Source organism: Vidua chalybeata, chromosome Z, assembly GCF_026979565.1.
Source record: "Vidua chalybeata isolate OUT-0048 chromosome Z, bVidCha1 merged haplotype, whole genome shotgun sequence".
NCBI lineage: Eukaryota > Metazoa > Chordata > Aves > Passeriformes > Viduidae > Vidua > Vidua chalybeata.
In genome coordinates this window covers 23,927,567-23,954,361 of record NC_071570.1, presented here as the reverse complement: position 1 = coordinate 23,954,361, position 26,795 = coordinate 23,927,567, and the positions used below count along the sequence as shown (strand labels likewise).

Genomic DNA, 26,795 nt, shown 5'->3' with positions numbered 1-26,795 from the left:
ACCTAGATCATTGGATAAAGTGTTGACCTTTATGTGCTGTCCATATATCTGCCACTAATTTGTTCTCTCTTTTTAGGGAAATTGCATGCTGTCTTTGTGCTTTCAAAAGTGGGGATTATCTAACTTGCAAGAATTTACATGTTTGGCCAAATTACATTTTCAGCACAAGAATGTTATTCTCCACAGTGTAATTGCAGACATAAAGAAACAGTGGAGGGAGAAAATGCACCATCATGGCATGCTTAGCTAGAAATTCTACCATCACGTGTTAATGTGGCTCCATATGCCAGGAGTACATAAAAAGAAGGCCAGTGTAAGGGATCTGAACAGGAATATCAATACAGTCTACTCCAATGCAATTAAATGCCGCTTTCTTTATGCCAAGGTACAAAAAACCCAGTGAAAGTAGTATTTGTCAGGACAAGAAAATATGGTAGCTATGTGCATCATAGCTCCATAATGTTTTGGCAGCAAATCACTTGCTGTTACCTGAATTAAAAATAAAAGAATTTCCAAAGAGGGACAAACCTAGATCACATGTGTACTTTCAGAAACAAAGTAGGAAAGTTTCAATCTATGACCTTTTAAGTCCCATCTGCACTAACACCTCTGCCAATACCAATGCTCTGATTTTCCAGAGGGCCTCTAGTAAAGCCTGGCCATTAAATAAAATCTTCAATATAACTGCAGACCTTCACTCCTAAACTGGTGTGCAGGTTGTATAGTCTGTTGCACGGCTTGTGGTAACTATCAGAATCACAGTCCTTTTAACAATAAATTTTCTACCCACCAGCGTCTACTAATAGCCAGGCTGTTTTTTGAGTAAAATTACACAACACATAATCCTTGAAATGAATAAGCTATGCCTGGAAAAAAGCACTTTCATAATGACTGAAATTTGAGATCTCTGAGGTGGATTGCCTTAACCCTCCATTCAGCCTCTCCACAACTGCAGCTGCATTAACGCTTTTGTTTTTTAAATTGTTATAACACTCCTTTAACCATAACAAAAAATAATAGTGTACATGAGCCACAGTGGCATGATAAAAATGTTACTTGTTTACAATCTCTGCTAAGTTTTCTTTATCCCTAAGATCATCCTCTAAGCAACTACAATCATAATTGCTTCTGTGTGAAGTTGCTTATACAGGGTGTTCCAAGTATGCTATCTGATGAAACAAAGCACTGAAGTTAGTTTTAAAGTTATATGTGAGCTACCTGAAAAACCTACACCAGCCACAGCCATGAGGAGGCAAAAGAACTGGCCCAGTCAAATATTCCTACTAACTGCCAGGAACCTCCATTTTACATTCCTTGGCCTAAATATTTTCCCATAATTTAGTTTAACTTGGTTTGTTTCTTATTCCCATTATGACTTTTGTCTTACCTTCTCTTGTGCTTCCTCAGCTCCTCTCTCATGTAGGAAAAAAGCCATTTTTCTTCTAGGCAGACCGTGCATTCCAGCTAGAAACACAGATGCAAGTGATCAGATTTCATGTATATTTAAAGGCAGATTTACAAAAACCAAATAAACAAACAAACAAAAACATGGACAAAACCCCCACAAAACCCAAAAATAAAAAACTCATCCACTCTAACCCACAGGAAATAGATATAGGAAAGAGAGTGGGTATGTAGAAGGAGCAATATTTTTGGAGGGATCCCTCATTCTTCAAAGCGGCCAAAATTTTGTGTGTTTAATGGGTGATATACAGGAAGCAAGGAATAGCAATCAATGATGCTGATAATGGAGCCGCATCTCTAGATTTGCGAGAGTAATAGAGTTTCACATCCTATCAGTGTTATTTTCTGTGGAGGTAGCAGTGTAACCCAGTGTATTTGGGTTATTCTTCAATAGTCTACAAGTTTTTGATAGCTGGGCTGGAATGACTACTTGCTGCTATTGCCCTTACTCATGCATGTGGTCCAACTCCTTTATTTAGAAATTCTATGCTGTGACAAACACAGGTTTTGCAGGTCAATTCCCCAGGCAATGAGACTAGCTAGACGTCTGCCCAACGAACTAATCAGTTTCTAAGTGGACAATTTCTATTTAACTTTTGGGATGGTTTCTGAATTTAGCATGCTGCTAGTGTATGTAGGGTTAACCTTCCAGTTTGAATCTGCCTTGTGCAAGGATTTGTGCCACACCTTTGCTCTCAGGGGTTCTTCTGGAAAGTCCTCCCTCTGTGCAGTGGCTCCAGAAACAGACATGCCTGTGCAATCTTTATTTAGATTACTCTGATCATAGCTCTTTCCTAGGATCTAAAATGCAGCCTGTTCAGTCTTACAAGTGAAAAAAAAAATCGCTTTTGGCCCAGGCAAAGTAGGAAGCAACTCAGAAGAGCAGACTACCTGATTTATTTGGGATAAGACAGAAATAATCAGTTGTTTCAGCAACCTATGCAACCTGAAGAGTCAGTTTTACTTCCTACTTGCATAACGTTGGCTTCTCAGGAAAGAGTTGGAGGGATGCAAGGCAGCAGAAGCAAACAGGATTAACGAAAGTACCTAGTTTTTTTTCTTCTCCTGGTTGTCATGGCAGAAGTAGAAAGCTTAGTCTTTTGCAAGTCCTCTAGAACAGGTACGGCAACAGCTGACTATAGTGGGAGTAAAGTGGGAAGAATTGATGCAAGAGGGATGAGATTAACTCTCATTACTTCAAAACAATTTTCCTGTTGCAAGAACCATTATCACCTTTCACAAAAAAGACAATTTATGATAATAAATGCCAATTAATTAATTAACAATAATGCCCCTAATAATTTTCTAATGACCAAAAAAATAGCTTGGCTTGTTTACAGTGATGCAAGACAATGAATGCTTTGCAGTGAAATCTCACAATGAAATCTCTTTGCAAGAGATTTCCATGTGTTCTATACCTGTTTCAGTCCTTACACAACTGCATCTCCAACTAAACTGCTGCTAGCTTGGAGGTTATTTTGTCATTATATCCCTTACATCTAGCTGTATGATAGCTTACTTTTTGTAACTGATTAAATTTTTTCCTTGTCCCTGGGGTTTCCTTACACAGCACTCCAGTAATGGTTTCCAGTTAACTTTTAAATGTCACTTTATTTGGTCAGTGGGGACATGGTTGTCTTACTACTCTTCTCAGTCTGCTTGCATCTATCCACTCACAAATTTGTTTTCTTCCTTGTTAATTATTCTTACTGCATCTAATGCATCCACTCTTAGAAGAGGTTCAGTAGTTCACCAGCAGAATTCAGGTTCTCTGTGTTTTTTGAAAGACTCCTGAGAAAGTTTAATACAATAATGCATCTGTGCTGCTTACCAGTCTGTACACCACACATACTAACACTCGTGAACCTAAATGCCAACATACACTTATACCCAGGCATACCACACTGACAGCCTGCTTTGCTTGAAAATTTGTTTACAATAGTGGGCCTGGTGAAAAGGCAGATGGCAGTCAGGGGCAAAAGGTGCACAGCTATTGTCCTTAATGTTATTGTTAGTACATATTAGAATGCATGAGGGCAATAGTGAGGCAGAGGATTCTACCCATGACACACTTAAAAAAATCAATTTGCCCTGCTAAATAAGAATACAATGGGCCAATAAATAATACAGGAAACAATGGACAAAATTATAAGCACTATGGACAATATAATAACAATGACGTATCAACCTAATTTAATCACCCAGAGTATTAATATCAAGCCCTTTGTAACTAAGGCCTGTATTTTCACCTAGCTTATTCGCCTCCCTGGAATGGAAGCATTCTGCTTTTCAAAGCTTCTAGTCAGAGATGACCCATTTGAATGCATCCCTTTACATTTACTGAAATTAGCAAGTGCGTTAGAGTTAAACCCCTATTAGACAAACACCTCTCCAGTACAAATCCACAGTTGCATGACGGCTTATTTTCCTTGATACTTTCATCTTCTATCCTGAACAAATTAACTCTGAGGTAATTCAATTTATCTAATTTCTTTCAGATACTAGTATGTTAAAATTTAGTTGAATCCTTCTCCTGATTGTCTAATATTAATATTCTTCAAGTACTCTTATGTCATTTAAGACACTTTATAACACCTCTATAGGTAACAAGTGATAGGTAACAAGTGATGACAACTTTTTGTCAGATTCCAACTCTCTGCTGCAGGGATTAACCTGACAGTTGTTTTGCTCTATTTTGTTATTGCTCTGAGTATGTCATTCTATACAAATCTTATAGTGGAAAAAGCCCTCATTAATTTTGCAGGAAACTCCCAGATATTTTCATGAAGTTGTAAATTTTCAGAAATTCAGAATGGCTGGTTAACTGCATGTGTTTTATATGCTCTAGAGGAAGTGAAAGTTGGAAAAAAAATTAGTGACAGTTGATAACAGAAATATTTGAAAACCATTGATAAGTTGTGTCAACAGGTTTCTAACTCCTCTGAATATCTTCTTATCAGAAACAAATTATTTTAATACTGTTCAAAAGTAGTATCCAATTCTGCTCCTTTAGTTACAAAAAGCATTAAAAATAATGGTTATAGCCCTACTAACAGTTTTTTATTAAAAATAATTCTGATTATTCTCTATTTTAGGAAAATAATTGAAAACCATGAGGCTAGATACATCTATATTTGAGACAGTTAGAGGCTTTCAGACTGATAAAGGCTTCTAAAAATCATAAAAAAAAAAATCAGATGGGCAAGAACACAATGTTTTGATTGTGATAACAGTCTCACACATACATTATATTCCACCTGAGTATTAAAGAGTGCATGGCAAAGGATATAGAGCTCTGACTCATAAGCATTGCAGCAAACTGTTGCAGCAGTTAGACATTACTAACACACCATTCTGCTTCTGGCAGCCAGGACAATGGAGTGTCCCATGATGTAAAGTCTCTTCAATGGGCTAAATTTTCTCTTCATGGAAAGCACAGGGTGACTTTGTGAAGCTGGCAGTGACAGTCTCCATATTCCTAGACAACCACAAAGCCCCACAGCAAAAACCACTGCATGGTTTTGGCTTAAGAAGCAGTGCCATACCCACACCTCAGCTATCACAGGTTAAATTGGAACAGCACCATCAAACCTAGACCCGGTAGTTTAATCTCCACGAACAATTAAGAATCTAATAGACCAATTCCAGGAACATGTTTTATGATATAAGGGAGAGGAAGCCTACCCAAGGGGTAGTGTTCCATTAAAATATTTTATTTCAAACTACTAAAATTTCTATCAGAGCTGTAATGAGAGGAGCACTATTTGAGCCTAGTAGAACCTTGAAGAGTTTAGTAATTTTTCATAGGAGGTCTCTAGCAAAGCTGGTTAGAATAGTCTGTGCTAAGCCTCAAACTTTCATCTACTGGCAGACATTTTTTCTGCATTTATACATAAGTTTCTGAGAGTATAAAGATTTTTCCAAGGTATGAAGACAGTATATAGCTACAGCTGTTCTGAGAGCTTTCTTTGCCAGAGGCTAACTACCTCCTAGCTGTCTCAGCTAGCTTACCTTTTATTGCACAAGACAAACTGGACATTAAGTATCATCATCACTATCCTACTCAGAGCTGTCAAGAACATGATTGCAAGTTAACTCAAGTATGTTACACAGCTAGATTAAAACATCATGTATTAAAACAATGCTTTTTAACTGTCATTAAGTTTAACATTAACAGTTGAACAAGATCGCAAAGGCCAAACAGCCTCTAGCTCTCAGACAGACAGCAGACAAAGTTGCTGCAACAATAAACACAACATTCTTGCAAGCTAAGTAGCAGAATTTATACGTAATAAAGTAGGAAACATGTAAAGAGGCTGAACAACTCGTTGAGATTTCTAGACCATGCGAACTTACAATTTCGTCACAGTTATTAATCTCTTGTATGATATCCTGTTTATGACTGGATGATTTTTTCTGGAATCACCTTTTTGTTGGATTAAAAGTTGCCTTCACCTATCACATTTCTTGTGAAGAATGAAATTCCCTGTAACATGTCAGAAACACAGCCTGAAGCAGTATTACTTTGCCAAAATGCAATGGGTTGGTTCGTATCAAAGAATCATGGAATAGCTTGGGTTGAAATGAGCGTTAAAAATGATCTAATTCCAACTCCTGCCATGGGCAGCACCACCTTTCACTAGACCAGGTTGCTCCGAGTCCCATCCAAACTCGCCTTGAACACTTCCAGCAAAGGGACATCGACAGCTAATGGAGACAGCCTGCTCTAATGCCTCACTTCGCTCACAAGAAAGAATTTCTTCCTAGTATCTAATCTAAACCTCCTGTCTTTCAGTTGGAAACCATTCCCCCTTATACCTGTCCTTGTTAAAAGTCTTTCTACCTCTTTCTTTCTACCTCTTCCTTCAGGTACTGGAAGGCTGCAGTGCCATCACTTCAAAGCCTTCCCTTCTCTAGGCTGAACAAACTCAATCCTCTCAGCCTTTCCTAACAGGAGAGGTGCTCCATCCCTCTATCAGCTTGGTGGCCTCCTCTGGACTCACTCCAACAGGTCCACGTCCTTGCTATGCTGGGACTTCAAAGCTGATGCAGCACTGCAGGTGGGGTCTCAACAGAGCAGAGCAGAGGGGGAGGGCTTCTCCCTGCTGCCCACACTACCTTGCATACAGTCCAGTACACATTTGGCTTTCTGGGATGTAAGTGCACATTTCTGGGTCATGTCCAGCACATCCAATTTGCTTTACCAGTCAAAATCAACCTGATTTATCTGAATTTCTGAGTTAAAAGTAATATGAATAGATGTGTAAGCAGATCGCTAGAAGCAGTGACCAATGTAAACAACAGTTGCAGAAAGCTGACATCTACTTCTTCCATTAGCATTACTGAATGGCCTGTCCTGTACACCATCCCCTTATGAACAATTAATTTTGGCTTCAAGATCAGTTGTTCAAAGCTAAACAGAAGCAAACTATTCTTATATCCTAACCTGAGTGTGAACACTAAATTAGAAAGAGCATATTGACAAGATCAGCTGAACACAAAACTCTTAAATTGCATACCTTCCATCTTGAGTAGCTGTATTTCATGTTCATGCACCTGATTTAGTAAGAAGTATAAACAGAAAATAAAAGTATCTCCAGAGTCCTTCTTACCTATAGCAGTTAGCAATGAGCTCATAGGGGACCACAGACAGAACACCCTTAAGGCTTTATCTTGTCATTACTCTGTAAGCTAAGTAGCAGCAGAGATGGCTCCAATTTATCCAGGTGTTTGATAGCCTCTAGAAAAATTTACTCATCCCAGATCTGCTCCTTGCCTTTGGTATTTCCAATCAAATTGTGTAACTGAGCAGTTAGCAGTCATTCATCTGGGAAAACGTTGTTACAGTACACAATAAAATTGCCCTTGCACACTGAGAACATATTTAACGAAATACTGAAACAATTCTCTCTTAATAGACTGTTTCCCTCTCCATTTTACTGTTGTTTTCCCTTATCATCATATTCACCAGGCTGACTTTGGATAAAATACATTTCTAAGATAAGAAGGCTAATGAGACATTCCAGGACTTGTCTTGGATGTTACATGTTTAGATAGGAGAGAATCTTACATTATTCTGCTACTTCATATGGTGCACTGATTTATAAAATTTACCAGTATGTTCTAATTGTGTTCAGTTGTTATTGCATGATGTGAAAACAGATACCATGACTGAGAAGATGCAAACATATTCTACTGCTCAAGAAATAGAAAAAAAAAATATTAATATAACCTGTGACTTGCTTGTGGATTCACAATCTTGTAATCTGAAAACTAAGCACATATGAAACAGGACCTAGAAAAATACTGTGAAAACAAACAAAAATATATCTAAATTTTCTCTTCAGAGAATGAGAATTACAGTTTCCTTTTCTATCTGTGCCATTTAATTTTTTTTCCTGGTCGCCAGGACAAGAATATCCCTTTTTATATGATGAAGTTAAGTATGACAAAAACCACATTTTAGGGAGGATGAAAGATAACTTGTTAACACCAATTAGCTTTACTTAGATTCCACTGTCTTAAACATGCTTGCATCTGGGCAAAACCAGTCTGTAGCTTGAGAAAAGAAAGCACTGATAATTGGTTCTCAAACATTGTTTAAATGGTGAGCAGTAGCTTATAAAAATGAGTATTTTTTACATAGTGTAATTCCACCTTGTAGTCACTGTGCATAATGCTGGCAGAAATAGCACTGATGAAGGAAAAAAAAATCTGGAAAGAAAAATAAAGCAAATGAAAAAAAATAGGTAACTGTAAAGAAGGAAGGAGAAAAGTGCAAAGATAAACACTTGTGAGTAAAACAGAGAGGAACATAACTCAAATTTGATTGTAGGAAAGAAAAGTGGAAGAGAAAAAAACAAATTTTGGGAAATTCTACTAATAGAACAGTCATAAGATTTTCCTGGTGTTTAACTGTGGTTCATACAGAATTTTCAGGGCAAGTCATGCTTTTCAAAGGCCCACAATATTCACTGCCTTGACAGATTTCCTTTCTAGCCTAACAGCATATTCCAAATTAGAACATGTATTAGATGTATGTAGTATATGCCATTCTTTGAATAGTGGCTTGACTTGAGCCTTATTTGAAGAAAAATCCATTGTCCTCCATACTTGTTTTTCACTTGGATTAAACTGAATCACCATAGTCTTTGTAATCATACCGCAAAGAAATTATTTTTCCCAATCTAGTACATTCAAAATTCTACAATGGTAATTTTCTTTATGTATTCTGACATTGCCTGTAATTAGCATGATTCTAAAAAGGAACACCAGAGTAAGTTAATAATGATAGATTCTACCTGCCTCTTGTACTTAAGAAGCAAACTCACAGGATGTTTAAAGATGGGTAAATTCACATTTGCCATAGGAGCACTATTAACCACAGGAAGAACAGCAAAATAGATTCTCTAAGAGATCTGGCTTCAGTTCAGAATTCTGGGTTTGCTCCACTGACAAAAGATATTTGACTACATCCAGCAGGCTGTGTAACAGGTCAGGAAGAGCCAGAACTAGAAAACAAATCATCTTACTACAGGCACACAAAAAGATAACGGGATGCTCGAACGACAGCAGGTCAACACCCAGGAATGAATGCTTAATAACTGAGGACACTTCAGAGTACCAAAAAAATTCCATTCTGGGCATGGTTATCTTCAAAAGTCTTTTAATTCTTTTCACTAATGAGTATGTTTACAAAATCTGCAGCTGACACAAAGCTAGTGGGATTTGGTGAGCACCGCAGAAGAGAGGATTGGAACTGAAATGGATGTTGAGAAATTGCAGAGGCTCAGAGACCATTAAGATAAAATTCAAAAAAATCAAGTGTCGAGTATTTTTCTTGTAAAAACATACACACAAAACTGGGACTATTTGCTTGGGAAGTACAATGGCAGCCTGAAAAGAACAAAGGAAGAAAGGAATAACACAGTGTACTTCTCCTCTCCTGTAAATATGACATAAACCCAAACTCTGGAACTTTAGAGACTACAAAAATAAATAGGAACACTAATGCATTATCTCTGCAAGCCAGCTCACCTTCCTCACACACCAGCTTTATTCTGGAATGTATTCAGAAAGGATCTTTTGACCAAGAAGATAGCTATTAACCTCTATTTAGCCTTGAAAAGATCTCACTTGAATATTGTCTTTTCAACATCACACTCACAAAAACACCTTGAAAGTTTAGAGCAAATGAAGCTACTTTGAAACAGGCTAACAGGCTCTATCTTTTAAACCTGTGAATGCAGATAGATGAGCATGTCTCCAGAAAAAAAAAGGCTAAGGGGAAACAGGTATGAGTAGAAGCACATTCATAAAAGTTGTATTTGAACATAAGTTTTACTTTTAAATTAAATAGTAATTAACTTTTCCACAAGAGAAGGAAAAGCTTGAACCAGCTCCAATTGACTTCACTGTCAATCATACCAGGCTGAGATACACTCTACATTCAATGTATTGTATGAGTATTGTTTACTCCTGTCATTACAAGTGGCATAACAACCAATGTTTAAAGAGTAACCTTCCCTCCAGGATTCACATACTTCAGGGAAAGTATTGTTCCCCTTTAACAACTAGGTCAGGAGAAGACCACTGGAGGTTATCAGCCTCCTTGCTCAAGCAGGATCCCCTAGGGCATGGTAGTCAGAATTTTGTCTACATTGCTTTTGAGTACCTTAGGGAAGGAGACTCCACAACTGCTCTGGGCAGCCTGCTCCAGTGCTCAATTAGTAGAGAATTTCTTCCTCATGTTCAGGTGGATGTTTCTATGGTCCAGTTTCTGCCCATTACTCAGCATTACTAAGAAGAACTTGGCTCTATCCTTGTGACAGCCACCCATCAGCTATTTATACATATTGATGTGCTCTTCTCCAGACTGAATAGGCCCTGTCCCAGCTGGGATGCTCCAGCCCCCATCTACGCTACCCTCAGCTGAACATGCTCCAGGAGCTACATGCCTCTTTTGCCCTGAGAAGCCCAGAACTGGACGCGTTGAATTTCAGACAGTTCCTCTCTGCCCACCTCTTCAACCTGCTGAAGTCTTTCTAAAAGGTTGCACAGCTCTCCTTTGTGTTGTCAATGAACTTGCTGAGAAGGCATCTGCCCCTTCATCCAAGTCACTGACGAACAAGTTAAACAATACTGGACCAGTACTGAGCCCTTGGGGACACCACTAGAGACAGGCCTCCAATAAGATCCTGTGCCACTGATTACAACCCTTGGAGATCTGCAGTTCAAGCTCAGGAAATTTAGGCTGGACTGTGAGGTTCACAGGTGCAGTAAGAACTGCCACCTCACTGTCCACTCATCCAGCCCATACTTCCTCAGCTTGCCTATGAGAGTAACACCCGAGACAGTGTCAAAACCTTTGCTCGAAGTCCAGGTAAACAGTCACTGCTCTTCCCTCTCATCCACACAGGTAATTGTCTCAGCATAGGGGGCAATCAGGTTAGTTAAGCATGCTGACTACTCTTCATCATCTTTGTGTCCACCACATATGTGGAGGTGGCCTCCAGGATGAAATGTTTCATTACCTTTTCAGGGATTAAGAAGAGACCGATTGGCCTGTGGCTCCTGGGAATCTCCTTCTTGGCCCCTTTGAAGACTAGAGTGGTACTTGCTTTCCTCTAGTATTGTGACACTTCTCCTGTCTGCCATGACCTTCCAAAGATCTGAGAGCAATCATGTCTACTAGTTCCTTCAGCATTCATAGGTGTGAAGGAACCCATCAGAGCCCATGAACTCATGGATGGCCAAGTTCACTTCTTTATGATTTCCCTGGACACATGAAAGAACATTTTTAAGCAGAAGCCTGAGCATAGAGCCATCTTCTTGGAATGTTCTAGCTTAAGCCCTTTTCCACAAGCCACCCAGGCTAAAGCAACTGGATTCTACTAAGAACTGGCTGAAATACTAAAACATAATCTTTTCTGCTATTTCTGTTGCAGTGGGTGCAATTGTCTCTGGCAGACAATTGGTAGCAAACACAGAAATAGCAGCCCTAACTGTTACAGCAGGAGTTTCGAGGTGGTAGTGGTGAGGTTGCTGTAAACAATTGCAACTCCCGGGTGGTAATGACCTCCTTTTGGTAGAAGTGTCCCTTCAAGAGTACCACCAATACATCAGTTTCTCAACAGACTTACTATGTTGGTATCATTCTTCAAATAAACAAGCTTTAGTTCCACAACAACGCATCTAGCTAGACAAAGACTCTTTTTGTAGTGGTACCTCATCTAGTTTGAAAATTTTACATGCTATTTTACCATTAATGGCCACATCCATTTAATTCAAGTTAAAGATCCTCATCTTTTCTTCCTTTTCTTATGTTAGATAAATTAATAAGGGGAAAACAAATTTATCCTATAGCATGTGACTATTAATCATGTTTACATATTCATTATGCACAAAGCTTTGGCTACTTAAGTCTCATATAGGGAAGCCTTACTGACCCTTCCAATGAAGATTTTCATATCAGGTGAACATGCCTCACTTGACAAAAAAACTCTCGTGTTTCCCACCCCCTCCAGACAGATTACAATGAGATTTAATGGTACTTCATCAAAACACAAAAAGAAAAAGCCTTCAGAGTGACACCAGCAACAGGCATGTTCATGGTCTTGCAAAATTAAATCGGCTGCTGCAACCTTCCCAAAATAAACATAATCATTAACTAAATATAGCTGTATCTATTCCAGAGTCAAGAGAACCTTTTTTTCTTTTGCCTAAAAGATTAAATTATTTATTTTTCTTCTCTGTATGCTTTCTAACAAAAAGAATGGCTTGACCTGGTTTAGAATGGTTTGAGTGTTGCTGAATCCAGCGAACAGTTGAGCTGTTTTGAAAGAAAGCTTCTGCTCCATTATTTTATGTTTGTTGTCTCTTCGGCAAACAGAAGAGGCAAACAGTCCTCAGATTTACACTGGGAAATGGAGGAAGAAAAACAAACGACAAACACAAATGACTGCCTAATGAGAGTTTCAGTATTAAGAAAAAAAATTATAATGAAAAAGCATCTCTTTACCCCTTTCATTTCCATTAGCATAATGTTCCAAGAATGTTAACTACATTCTTTTACCCCTTAGACACCAGTTTGCAGCTTAAGACAAAGCTAAAACCAAAGCTATAAATTACAAGTGGATCAAAAGATTTACATAATGACCTAAGTTATTTTGTATATAAAGATTTGAATGATTCGATTTCTTTGATTTTGTTCCCAAGTAAATATTTTTTTCACTGACAATGGTGAACTGAAAATACAGCCTTTTAAACTTTTTACTTTATTGATACTTTGCGTTGTCCAGTTAGCACTGATTCTTACACACCTACCTTTTGGCATTTTGGTAATTTATATAAAAAAATAAAATAAAGCCGATTAAGCTGGAAAACTACAGGAACAATAGTAATTAGCATTGTATTGCCAGCATTGTAAATTGGTGATTTGAACAATAAAAAGAGCTCCAAGCTTAACACCATGTAAACAATATCTGTCATTTTAAGACCACAAGGTGCATTTGGTGCCCCCAGCACTGTTTCAGGTCTTTAACTACTCCACCAGACCACAGCACAGGAACCTCACTTAAACTCGGTCACCTGAGCCTCTGTAGTAGCTACTGATTTTACTTAGGTTCCTACGAACATTCTTACTCCACCATACAAAGTGAAATTTTACTTGCAGAATGGCAAATAGTGCCCATGTGACATGATCTTAAAAAAATATAACTACCTCTAACACCACGTACAGTAGTCCGGCTGTATTTTTTTTATCTCTACAACCCGCGTTCAAGAAAAGAACTAACCCTCAGACAGGTGGGTGCATTATTTTAATTAAGTACTTAGTCACCTGTTACACGAACAGGTACAGCTTGTACAAAAAATATGGGAGCTCTACAGCCCCTGCTGCAAACCACGCAAACCACCTGAAGCATTAAAAAAAAAAAAAACCAAAAACAGAAAAAAAAAGAAGAAAGAAAAAAACCCCAACCCCCCCGCCCCCCAAAAAAAAAAAAAATCCAGCACTACCATATAGAACTGGAAAGCGTCCTTCCAAACTAACTTTAAAAAACCTACTCAAACGGAAGCAAGCAAGACGAACAAACACAACTGCACTATTTTCCCTCCCAATCCCGCAGAAACAAGAGCTCCACCGCGGTTCTTCACCCGGGTTCATTCTATCCGCCGGTGCCTCAGCAGCCGCCCCGGCCCTGCACCGCAAGGAGCTAGGGGCACCCTGGGCGCTGCCGCTAGAGCCGGAGCCTGCCTGACAGGCCGGTTCCGCTGGAATGCTCTCAGCAGCCTGCTCTCGTCCGCGACAGCACCCTCTGATACCGGAGAGAAGGGATGGGGTGTAAGTTTTCCCCCCACACGTGTTTTTATGTTAAGGGGAGAGAGACACCCGCCCTGGGCACGCACACACACACGCACACACTCACTCCCAACGGCCAGACACAGCTGATCCCAGGCCCGTCAGACTGGCTCCTCCCCGCCCCTCCAGGGGGGCAGCGGCACAGCGCAGTTCCAGCACCTTCTTCACCTCTTCCCCAAACTACTCGCGCGGGTGCCGCCCGCGCCCTGCTGCCGCCTTCCTCGGGAAAGAGGTCCTGCCCCTCTCTCCGCGCCGCAGAGGCGAGCTGGGAGGGGCGCGGGAGCGCGGCGGCGGCAGCCGACGGGAGCGCAGGCTGCCACCTCTGCACGGCCAGCGCGGGAGAGCACCGCTCGCCCTGCGCACGGCGCCGCGGGAGGGCAGCGCACCCCGCCCCGCGCGCGCTTGCACACCTCCGCTCCCACCCCCGCCTCCCGGATCAATGACATCTCCCCGAGCCAATAGAACCGTCCCTTCTACGCAAGGGGCGGACACTCCCTGCCTGGTGGGCCAATGGCAACACCGCCGTCTGTGCAGTGGCGTCCGCGAAGGGGGGGGCCGGAGGAGGGGCACTAGTTTAGGAAGAGGAGGGAATGGCTGTCATCATTGAAGTCATGTTCGTAATCTAGTCCCTCGCTCCGGTTCTGGACTCGGGTGACTCACTGAGGGGGGAGAGGAGCGACAGTCAGCACGGCGCTCCGCCCGGGCGGAAGGTAAATACAACTTGCAACTCGGTCCAACCCCGTCAGCTCCCCGTGCCCGCCACGGTCCTTTATTGTCACCCGGCTGTGCCGGTTCGCACCGTGCCCACCTTCCCTCTCCCCATCGCTCCCCTTCCTTGGGCACGGCCCCGCCGGTCCCAGACACCGCCGAGCCACCTGCTTCCTCTCCCCACCTTCCCCGGCTCCCGGCCCTCCCGAATATTTATATCCCCCAGTGGGTGTAGAGAAGAAAGTTTTGATCCGGTATTATTCTGGAATAATCACGATGCGGATCTCCGGAGTGGGAGCGACAGAAACCCTACGGAGTCGCCGGTGGCTGACTCGTGAGTCAGCGGCACTCTCGGTCTTGCCGCCCAGCGAGCGTGTCACGGGCTGCGGGCGAAGCGGCCACGGGAGAAATAGATCCTTGGGGAGCGACAGCCCACACGGACGGGCCGGGGGAGGCTCCGCTGCAGCTGTCGGGGTCGCGGGGTGAAGTTCAGGGTGTCCGGAGGCAGCAGAGCGCGGTGCGGTGGGGCTAGTTTTCCGCCGTGGCACACGCTGGCTCAGACCCAGCCGAGCAAGGGGAAGTGGGGAGGCATGGCGGGGGGAGGAACATGGTGCATGGGGAAGCGGTCTCGCCTGCGAGGAGAGTAGCGGCATTCCCCGGCAGGGCCAGGGAGGCCATGATCCGGATGATCGCTGCGTGCCTGTCACAAACATTGCAAACACCGGGGAGGGGGAAGAAGCGGGGGCTTGGACTTTAGCCCAACAGGGCTGCGGCTCCTGTTGCTTTTCGGTCTCTTGTTTTTAACTGTGCAGTTACTCCTGCTGTAAAGGTGTTCCAAAAATAGCTTGCATGTCGTCGTACCCCTCCCGTTTTCCCTGCAGAAATTCGCCCCTTTCCTCCTCCCCACCTCCAAGCAGAGTAGCACAAAACATGCGCTTACAATTTTGGAATCGCCTGCCAAGCAAAAAAAAGCGTTTTATTTCCGGTGTGCGCGGAAATTTATTTTTTTTTAACCCGGCCGGGCGGGAGCGAGGATGCAAACGCGCACGGATGCTCAGGTAGCTGCGGCTCGCCTGCCTCTATGTCGGGAGAGGGGACAGCGGTGTTTGGCACCTGGAAAAGTTCTGTGCCCAGCCGGAGGCGGGGGTGGGCAGCATAGCGCTGCTGCAGCCAGCTGCCGGGCGGGGCCGGAGGGCAGCGGAGCCCGTCCCCGGGCCGCTGCGGGGCAGAGGCGGGAGACAGCGGCGGCGGCGGCCGGGGGAGGATAGGAGAGTGGGTGGGTGGCCTTTCTCGTCCCTCCGCCTGTACAAGCGGCGGCGGATCAGGAAGTCACCGCCGCCACACACAGGCGCACAGACATGTTTGGTCGGCGTGACATGGTGGCGGAGGGAAGGAGAGGCGGGGAGACGGGCCCGGCCCAGCCCTGAGGCATGACCCGGCTGCTCACCCACCCGCCCGCCTGCCTGCCTGCGGCCGAGGTACGGGGCCGTGCGCGGGCAGCGCCGTCAGCAGCGCACCCGCTGCTTCATGGAGGGGCGGAGGCAGGCAGCAGCGCGGCCGCAGTTCCAGGCACAGACGTTTTACAGCTTGTCGGCCGGGGAGAAAACTTTCCAGAACGGCTAGAGGGGGGAAAACAGGGCCCTGCTGGTTGTGCGCGCCCGCCCCGGCGCCTTCGCGGGGGAGGCGGCGGGCGGCCCGGCGCCGAGGCCTGCGCGCCGCCCGTCCTGCAGGGCCCGAGCACCGGAGGGCAGAGCAGAGGGAGGGAGGGAGCGGCCGCCCTTGCCCCGCCGCCCCACGGAGCTCCAGGGTCGCTGGTCCTCCGCCGCGGGTCTTCTTGTGTTCACGGTGCAGAAATGGAGTTTTCTTGCGTCGTCTCCTCCCTTCTTGAATTTATAATGGTGGGACTACAAACTGCGCACGGCTGGAAAAGTTACAGCTCTACTAAACTCGATCTGAAGTTACAGTTTAACGATTGGCTTGGGTTGTTTTTTGTTTTGTTTTTTTCCCTGAGCGTTAGGGTCAAGTAAAGGGAGTGTAAAAGTGTCTGCAACTTACATACATCGTACCGAATTTGTTTTTTCTTGGTATCTGATTAATATGTTTGATATTCGAACTTACCGAATGTTAGGTTAACGCTGTTCTTTTTAGGGTATACTTTATGAATATTTATGTGAATATGAATATACAAGTAAATAACCAGCTGAAGAATTGAAGATAAAAAGTTGTTGGATTTTCGGTTTTTTTGTTTGGTCGGGTTTTTTCCGCTGTGTTCTGTATGCTTTCATTGTAGAATTGAGCTGGGGTCTGTGACACGGCATTGTTCCGTTTGCATTCTCTCTTGCTTTAACTTTCTGAAGTGTTAAGTGGTTTTAACCACAGACCCTAAGACCCAAACGATACACAATTCTGTACCAGAATTTAATTCCTTTGATAGTGTAACCAGGTACTTGTTCGGAGTGGAGTAGTCTCCTCTGTGCAAGTTACTATTGTTGTGCAAATACGGGCACACTTTCTCTTTGGGAATCTAATTGCCCTACTACCGTCTTTGACTTTGTTTCTTTTGTTCTTTTGTGATTCTAAGGAAAAAAGGTAGTGTGTCAGAAGGATAGGTTTGCCTGAAGGCAGGTTTTTATGTATATCTATATATATCTATATATCTATATATATAGATATATATATATATCAGTAATAGAAAGCAAAAAGACTGTATAGATAGTGACCTTTTAAAATTTAGACTGGATCATACAGCATATGTGGACTTGCCAGAGGTGAGAGTAAAAACATTAAAAACACTATTTCTCTCACGAATTATTTCTCTAGCTTTAAGACTGATATTTCTGTGGTGTTGGATGGAACATGTGCCAAAAGCGTGTGTTCAAAGCAGTCTTAGATCTTCTCTTTTGTTCATTTCTGAAGTAGTCTATGAACGTTTCTTGTCAAGTTTGAAAAGTGCGTCCACCAACAACTGAGGCTTGAAAATTGACAGGAGAAAAAGTCATTCAGTTTGCAAACCTGTATTACATATATTCGTGTCAAAGGTGTGTTTGAAATTACTATCTCCGTTTATATTTTTCTCAGTTTTTGTTGGACTTCTGAAGTTAAGGTCAAAATGTGCACAGTAGCAACTGAAAAAATGTCTACATTTTACCTCTGTTTTTTTGTTGTCCTGAAGAGTAATATTGCTGTGAACTACAAGTGATTCTTTTCAGGAGGAAATTCCTCAGTCTTTATATGATGCAGAATATTTTTGTAAATTACTCATAAAAATGTCTATTATATTTTTGTGTGTTTCCTGCTTCTGTCAAAAATCCCTATCTGTAAGAGGTGTTTCCTGGACCTCCATCGCTTTTGGACTTTATCAGATTAGGTTGGGGTTTTTTTTGATTCTCTACTGGAATAGTAAACACAAAATTATGGCATAAAGATCACTTGTCATAAAATTGGCATTAGAGAAAAGCTCATGCCTTAATTCCAAGATAAATAGAGAAGGATGAATAAGGGAATGAAGTAAAGCTTTCTTAAACACAGCTTTGATAGTTTGTAAATACAGTAGAAGGAGAAGACTTAACACTGAAAATTGTTTTCTTTGTTTCTGACACGTGTATGAAGTCATTACTTCATAGGCGTTAACATTTTCCTGTTTGTTTCCAGTTGGCAGAGAATATTTCCTATTTATCACTTCAGAGTTTGAACACCTAGGTGGGTCATTTAGAGGTGGGATAGTGGAGAAAATGTTAAAATGATGAGTTTGTTTTTACAGAAAATACAACTTGTATTTAAAAAGAAAAACTTGTATTTCACAGAAAATACAAGTAACTTATTAAAACAACTTTCTTGATTCTTCCTCCTCTTCTTTTCTAGTAAAGCCAAGGCCTGTCTGTAATATGGTGCATTCCTTTCCTTCTGCCTGCATCTCTTACAGCTTTTTATTTAGAAACAAATGAGAAGACAGTCTTCAATAACTCTGGTTAATACCTGTTGTAAAGCTCACAGTATGGAAACTTAATCCATGACCATTCAGTAGTGTCCTGTATCAGTTTTCTGTGCCTGAAATTTACAGTGGAGTCTACATATGTATCAAACGTGGGATTGATCTTGGACATTGTCTGATGGCAGTTAAACTTTTGACTGTAGCTATCTGCTCTCCTTTTCCCAAAGGCTACTGTCTTCTGCAGCAAAGCTATCAGAAAGGATCATACGTCTATGCTGTAGTGTCTTCACAGTAAAGTCTGGCAGTGTGGCTTAGCCTAACTTGTGTGCGCTCTGATTTGTGCTTATGCCTTTTGACAGTCTGGAGTACTTTCAACTCCCAGCTGTTAACAAGTAATTTTTTGCTGCTGATGTTAGTTTTTCCTGAGAGGGTAAGCTATAAGCTAGAGCGGCTGAGAAAAGTTGAACTTTACGTAAAACTGAAATATCTATGCAGTAGGAGTAAGAATTTCTACAAGAATATTTCAAGGTGAGGAGTACTGACTATGATCCTAATGTAAACTCTCTCTTATACTACGTGACTCCACAATGAAGTTTCTGGAGTAAGCATTCCACCTGTTCTGCGAGCTCTGTGTGAGCCTGCAACAGTTTCTGGTAGACATGAAGAGCTAGACATGCAGCTGGTAGAGCTAGGCATGCAGCTAAAAGAGTGTTGCAGAGGTTTTTTTCTTCTGGCCTAGGTGTCTGGATAAGTAATTAAGGTTCAGCATTTCTGGTTCTGTGGTTTGTATTTTAAACTACAGATTACCTTGCAGAAGGTTTTCAAGATACAGTGACATGGCATACATGAGCATGCAAAGGCAGGATCTCAGTGTTTGGCTTCTCTTACGTGAGCTAATAACTCTGGTATATGTTAGTTGAAGATTTGAGTTTTCTCACTGATTTTTTATTGTTTCATGTAAACCTGTTTATTGATTGAATTGTCATTTAATGAAATGACAGTAGTTAAATCATGATAAAAGGTAATGCAGAATGTCCTGTGAAGTTGTACAATACCAAAACACTGTTTTGCTTCTAAGTATGATAAGTTATTTAGTGATGATGAGCTATCATTACTAATCAGTTCTTCTACTTTGAGCATATTAATTTGATTATAGTTAGCAGATTATGCAAGTAATACAAATCACTGATAGTATAATTCTATGTTTTCTATGGTAGTATAATAAAGATAACTCCTGTAGCCTATAGCGTATCACAACTTTACAGTTTATCTTTTCAAAGCCAGCTGTGAATCATGACTGCCGTTGGAAATGTGTGGGGAGAAGTAGATTGTAACTATTTCTCTTGTGAAGACAAAGTTACAGCCAGCTTTGCAGTGTCTGTGTGGCTGTTGTGTGGGTCCGTATTTCATAAGCTCTAAGCGATATAGTTTCATTACTTTCCACTGCATATCCAAGGCAGGAGATGTGGCCAAAACATCCTGGCTGAGGTTCAGTTTAGGTTGAGAGGAAAGGCAGAAGTTATATTAGATGGTGAAGGGAAGTAGCTAGAAGAATTAAAAATACTTACTGCTGCATCTGTTCTTAGACTTGGTCTGTGCCCTGTCAAAGCAGTCTGTAATCCCTGGATCTTTCTGGGTGTACAGCTGGTCTTGAATTCCAAAGTAATGCAAATGGTTTTTTACCTGCTGTGTTTTCGTTTAGGATCTGCTAATATTTCCTCATGTGAAAAAAATCCCTGCCTTTGTTACCTGTGGGTTTGTAGCAGGTTTATACCAAAATGTGTGTAATAGAAACATTGAACTGATGAAGACCATATTGTATAGGGAATTAGTTACATCTACAAAACTTTATACGTGTATATAAAATGATAGTGGAGAAACATTTATGCTTAGAGATTGTTATTGAAAATTGTTCACAGTGCAGATATTCACTGTCCTAAACGGTTTGATCTAGAAATAGTTGAGCAGAGATCCTAAGTCTCCCTTAATCTTCAGCTCTTGTTTTGTGGCTGTTTGTATTTGGATCTGGCTAAAGTTACTCAGACATATGATAGAAGCCTTTTTTATTTCCCTGTCTTAGCTCTGGTTATGTCCAGCAGAGGTGGAGAAATTTTCTGAGACTACAGGAAGAACCATGTGATTCACCACAACTAATTCAATTGCCAGTGGTTCATCTGGGGCTGTTCACAAAAAAGAATTGGTCATGTTGATGTAAATAGATCTAAGACGTGGTAAGGGATTACAGTTCAGGAAAAAAAAAACCCTTCCTTTTTGAAGTCATGTGAATAATACTATTCCAGTGAGTATTTTGAGGAAATTGTAAGATTGGACACTTGAAAAACAACTAAACATATAATGTGTTCAAGAATCAGGGCCAAGAGCCGTATCATTTAGAACAATAAGATGTTTTTTGTTTTTTTTTTTTTCATTTCATTATAGTCTTGTAATTTGTTGGAAACATTTACCTTTTTTTTGCCTCTCCTTCCCCCTTGCTTTTTAATTCTAACAGGCACCACTTATTAAAAAGCAGTCCAAAGAAATAGGTCAACACTGGCTTTTGGCAGGGAGTTGGCTTCATACTGCTTTTTCATTGCAGATACCAGAATTTAGCCAAAATAATACCAATACTATCTGCATGGAACCTGGCCGCTGTTGGACCTGTTGGCTTTTTGTAGATTTTTGCTTTGGCTTTAATGGGACTTTCATAAAGGCCTAAATGAATTAGATATCTAGCTTTTACTGAATTTTAATGAGAGCAGGGTGTCTAATTTCTGTGGGGTTTTTTTTAATACAGTCTCAGATTTAATAAATACAAACTAAGCTATTTTTGAAACATGTTAAACTATAAACTTTTTAGCAGGTGAGTTCTGTGAACAGATACTTAGTTGGGAGGGCCATACTTTGTTCTGGTTTAGGTCAGTGGCATTTTTTAAAATTTTGTGGACTACTGTTGCCAGAGAAAATTCCTTTGTCTCTTTATTTGCATGCAGGATATGTTTAATGTATTTGTAAATGGCAGTGTGACTAATGGACCTGAGACTGGAGCTAGTTTTTATGAGAACTGCAAGTTGAATTTGAAATAGGATGAATAGGTGAATAGAGGGGAAGATTTTAATACCCATTTTAATGCATAGGTATAGGTAGATGTCTTTTATGAAATAAGATATTTTGGGATACTGTATACTGATAACACTTTTATTATTGATTGTGTTATGGTTCTGTATACATTCTTTGGAATGGTAGTAGTGGTGCTAGGTATCTGCTTTGTTAAATGGATTAAATTTTGCTTATAATGCACATAGTGACTCAGCTGTAAGAGTGTCAGATTTTGCAATATCATGATTGATACATGTAAAAACTATTTGTTGCATGGAAATGTGTGTTGTCCTTAATACAAGACATAGGCCTCTTAGAGGAAGCTATGATGTTTGCAGTTGTGAACATTTGATAAGTTGATTCCTTTTGTGATCATGTTGAGGGGTTGTAGAGGACTACTTAGTGACTGTGGAGTTTTGAACTAAGAAGCTTCATAGGCATCTCTGTGTTTTACCTTGCAAAGAAACAGGTTCCCAAGGTACCAAGTCATAGAATCACAGAATATCCTGATCTGGAAATCACCCAAAATGATCATTGAGTCTAACTCTTGCCACTCCACAGGATACCACAAGAACTACACCAGGTGCCAGAGACCTCTGTCAGGCTTGGTGGCGTGACCGCTTCCCTGAGGAGCCCGTTCCAGTACCCAGCAACCTTCTGGGTGAAGAACCTTTTCCTGATATCCAACCTAAAACTCTTGTGACAGAACTTCAGGTCATTCCCTTGGGTCCAGTCACTGGTCACCAGAGAGATACAGTGACAGAGTCTGTCCCTTCTCTTTACCTCATAATGAAGATGAGGTAGACTGCAATGAGGTCTTCCCTCAAGTCTTGTCTTCTCCAGGCTGAACAAGCCAAATTACCTCAGCTGCTCCTTGGTACTTCTGGTTTGGGCCTTCCACCATCTTTGTGGTCCTCCTTTGGACATTCTCCAATAGCTTTATATCTCTTTTGTTGTGGCACCCAGAACTGCCCCCAGCACTCGAGGTGAGGCCGCCCCAGTGCAGAGCAGAGCAGGACAATCCCCTCCCTTGCCCAGCTGGCCATGCTGTGCCTGATGCCCCCCAGGCCACACTTGGCTCTTGTGGCTACCATGGCACTGCTGACTCATATTCAACCTTCCATTGATCAGAAGCTCCAGGTCCCTTTTTATGGCACTGCATTCCAGGATCTCATTCCCCAGTCTACATCCAGGATTGCCCCATCCCAGGTGCAGGATTTGGCATTTGGCTTTGCTAAACTTCATACCTTTGGTGATGGCCAAGTCTTCCTATTTCTAAGTTTCTCTGTAGGGCCTCTTTGCTCTTGAGGGAGTCAACAGCTCCTCCCACTTTTGTATCATCTGCAAACTTAGTATCCCTTCAAATCCTTCTTCCAAGTCTTTTAAGAAGGTAAGGCAGCAGTGTGCCCTTCCAGACCAGAAACCAAATGCATCCTGTGTTACATCAAAAGAAATGTGGCTTGCAGAATGAGGGAGGTGGTTCTCCCCCTCTATGCCTCCCTCATGAGACTCTACCTGGACTGCTGTGTCCAGTTGTGGAGTTCCCAGTACAAGAAAGACCTGGACCTGTTAGAGTGGTTCCAGAAGATGGCCTTGAAGAGGGTTAGATAGAGCACCTCTCCTGTGAGGAAAGGCTGAGAGAGCAGGGGTTTTCAGCATGGATAAGAGGATATTTCAGGGAGACCCCATTGTGGCCTTCAACTACCTAAAGGGGCTTTATAAAAATGAGGGAGAGGGACTTTTTGTATGGTCACACAGTGGTGGGACAAGGAGCAGTGGTTTAAACTTAAAGAAGGTATGTTTAGATTAGCTGCTAGGAAGAAGTTGTTTATGGTGGGGGTGGTGAACCACTGGCACAAGTTGACAAGAGAAGTTGAAGATCTCTGTCTCTGCAAGTGTTCAAGGCCAGGTTGAACTGGGCTCTGAATAACCTGATCCAGTGGAAGGGGTACCTGCGCAGAGCAGGGAGGTTGTAACTAGATGATCTTAAAAGTCCCTTCCAACCCAAACCATTCTGTGATACTGTGTTTAAGAACACTGGCCCTAAGGAGAAGCCCTATGGAACCCCAGCAGTGACAGGTCACCAGCCTGATGCCACCCCATTCAATGCAATCCTTTGTGCAGCCCATCAGCCAGTTGGTTACCCATAACATGATGTGTTTACACAGCTGTGTGCTGGACATTTTGTCCACAAGAATACTGTGAGAGACAGTACTGAAACCTTCACTGAAATCCAAAAGGATTATATCAACTGGCTTCCCTTGATCAAGTAAGCGGGTTACTTTGTCATAAAAATAAGTTAATTTTGACAAGCACGACTTTTCCGTCATGAACCTATGTCGGCTGGGACTGGTGACTGCATTGTCCTTCAGGTGTTTTTCAATACCTCCTAGAATAGTATTCTCCATAATTTTGCCAGTCACTGAACTGAGACTGCTAGGCCTGGAGTTTCCAGGCTCATCCTTCTTGCTCTTCTGGAAAACTGGGACATCAGCCAGCTTCCAGTCAGCTGGGACCTATCTGGAGTCCCAAGTCCATTAGAAAATCATTGAGAGAGGTCTTGTGATGACATCAGCCAGCTCCTTGAGTATTCTCAGATGAATTCCACTAGGCCCTATAGATTTACAGGGAAGTGGGAGTTGATCATTCTCACAGCCACTGTCCTGCAACTCAGGGCCCTGGGACCCCTTAATCCATCACTGACATTGAGGACAGAGGTAAAGAAAGCATTAAACATCTCTGCCATGTCCATGTCCTTGTTTGTGAGGTGACCATCCTCATCCTGTAAGAGGACAATGTTATTTCCCCACTGTCTTTTGCTATTAGTGCATGTAAAACCCCTCTTTTAATTGTCCCCCTCAATTGTGGCCAGCTTCATCTCCAGTTGAGCTTCAGCACGACAAATTTTCTCCCTGCAGTGGTGAGCAGCATCTCTGTAATCCTCCCACGTCACCTGACGTTACTTCTGCTGAGCCTACACCTTCTTTTTTTGCCTCTACCTCCCAAAGGAGATTCCTGCTCAGCCAAGCCATCTTCTGCCTCAAATGCTTGACTTCTGGCATTTGGGAACTGCCTATGCCCTAAGATGGTGCTTCAAACGTGACCAGCACTGACAGACCCCAGCACCTGCAAAAGCATTTTCCCAGGTTACCTTACTGATTCCCTGAGCAGCCTGAAGTCTGCTCTCTCACATCAAGAGTTGACGTTTGCTGGCACTTTTCCTTCTGTCAGAGATTTTGAGTTTGATTACTCTGTGGACACTGAGACCAAGAATGCCACCAATCACTATGTCACTCTTGAGACCCTCTCTGTTAACAAGTATGAAATCAAGGAGAACATCTTTCCTAGCCAGCTCTCTTAGTACTTGAACCATGAAGAGGCATCCAGGTGTTTTAAGAATCTCCTGGACTTGATTGTGCCAGTTGTGTGATCTCCCCAGTTAACATCTGGCAGGTTGAATTACGCCATAAGAAGAAATTTGAGGGTTTCCCTTGATTACTTGAGGAATTCATCTCATTGTTGTGCCTGTATGATCTATAGCAGCCTCTCATAATGACATCATTATTTGTTTATACTTTAATCTTAACCCAGTGAGTCTCAATCCTGCTGTTGCCAATTGTAAGCACCATACATTCTTGTCCCTCTGTTATAAATGATGCTATACCCCTACTTTACCTTGCTCCTTTCTCATGCTTGTAATTCATTGTAGGCTACACCTCATGGAGCAGATAGAATGATCACACTTCCTCAAGTTCTGGTGTGCCATCCCATTGCTTATCACTGGGAAGCCTGGTTTTATCCCTTCCTGTCTTCCAATCTAGTTCAAAGCTCTGTCAATGAGCCCTACTAGCTCTTGAGGTAGAACCCTTCTTCCACTCTGTAAAAGGTACATCCCTTCAGGTATCGGTACACCAACTGTTGTATAGACCATGCCATGATAAAAAAAGAAGCAGATTCTGCTGATGACATCCAATTTTGGAACCATGTGCCCATGAGAAGCAGGAGACTTCCATGTGGCTTGAGTCTAGTCTGCATAGCAGGCCTTTGGTTCCCTGAAGAAGGGTGTCATCTGTATCAACTACCCTTCCTTTTTAATTAACGGGGCAGTTGTGATGAAGGTGGCAGGCTGTCTGCTACAGTTGGTTTCCCCATCCCAGAAGGACCTTTGTCTACCTTGTCATTTGACTGTCCTGCCCATTCCAGGGCATCATACTTCTTGTAAATGGTATTAGTCCTACTTTCTGTCTTCAAGTTTTCAGGAGGAAGAATGTCCTGCCTAGTGTGGTCAGTGACCAGCTTCCAGTGTTTGTGTTTAAGAGACCTCTGCCTTACTACTTGGTAGGGTTCTGAGTCCACCTGCATCTTCTCTTCAGTGGAGGTTTGAGACTTGTGAGTCTCATTGAGAATAGTGTGTCAATCTCTCACTCATTCTCACAAGTACTGCACAGGCTCTTTGCTTCATCCATGGGTCCTTAACCTGGCAACAGCTCACTTACAATAACACATCTTCTGTGACAGGAGTGATGGTCAGCCCCAGCCTTATGGAGAGGCATTAGGCACTTCTGGCAGTCTGAGTCCTGAAGAGCTACATCTACCATTGAGTAGTCTAGCTGGCTGGAGGCTTCTGACATGGCTGGTACCATGACTTCAGGGGGAATGAGCTCTGTGGCTTGTCAAAAAACCATACCTGAGGGAGCATTCACTAATAAGAGAATGCCCTTCTTCTCCAGCTACTGGGTCTGTTCACTGCCTCTCTTGGCTGCTCTCAAATGGTCATATGAGAGCGCTGCCAGTGTGCCCTGGTCACGTTCACTAGGACCCCATTTGAGAGAGTTGGAGCAGCTGCTGTCCTTGCTGGCTGCACTCATGCCCAGTTGGCTGCTCTAGGGCAAGCTGCCAGTCCCAAGTGGGTGTCAGTGCTCCCCTATGGTTCCCCTGGCTCCAGCCCTGCTCACTGCAGTCATGGCTCCACACTGGACCTGTTTCCCTCATCAAGAGGTGGTTGGGGGCAGTGAGGCTGTGTTCCAGCCTGTCACTACTACTGGCTCCACCTGTGCCCACTCAGCCACTCCAGGGCAGGCTGGTGGCTCCATGTATGTCTCAGTGCTCTCAGGCAAGGGAACAAAAAGTTCTGAAAATAGTCTTAATAATCCTTTTAATGCTTTGACTGTATTACCATGAATTTTTGCAAGTACAAGTTTCAGGCTAGTCACAGCTGTTTAGAGAAAGATTGTT

At 42.4% G+C, this 26,795-nt stretch overlaps 2 protein-coding genes across 4 annotated transcripts in view; one reads left to right on the top strand and one right to left on the bottom strand.

The window, feature by feature from the left end:
• Positions 1 to 14,648, bottom strand: part of LOC128782244 (uncharacterized) — a 36,397-nt gene extending 21,749 nt beyond the window's left edge. The window contains exons 1-3 of the mRNA XM_053932490.1: positions 14,605 to 14,648; positions 13,893 to 14,253; positions 1,388 to 1,464 (exon numbers count right to left, since the gene is read on the bottom strand). Of these exons, the coding sequence (XP_053788465.1) occupies positions 1,388 to 1,464; positions 13,893 to 14,253; positions 14,605 to 14,648 (482 nt within the window). The remainder of the gene's footprint in view (positions 1 to 1,387; positions 1,465 to 13,892; positions 14,254 to 14,604) is intronic.
• SMARCA2 (SWI/SNF related, matrix associated, actin dependent regulator of chromatin, subfamily a, member 2) overlaps positions 14,281 to 26,795 on the top strand; it is a 118,903-nt gene continuing 106,388 nt past the window's right edge. Inside the window, exon 1 of one of the 3 annotated variants that reach the window (XM_053969119.1) lies at positions 14,281 to 14,535. The gene's annotated coding sequence lies outside the window, so the exon portion shown is untranslated. Of the gene's footprint in view, positions 14,536 to 15,562; positions 15,592 to 16,366; positions 16,432 to 26,795 lie in introns of those variants that run through there. The other 2 variants (XM_053969120.1, XM_053969118.1) reach the window with 2 other exon arrangements.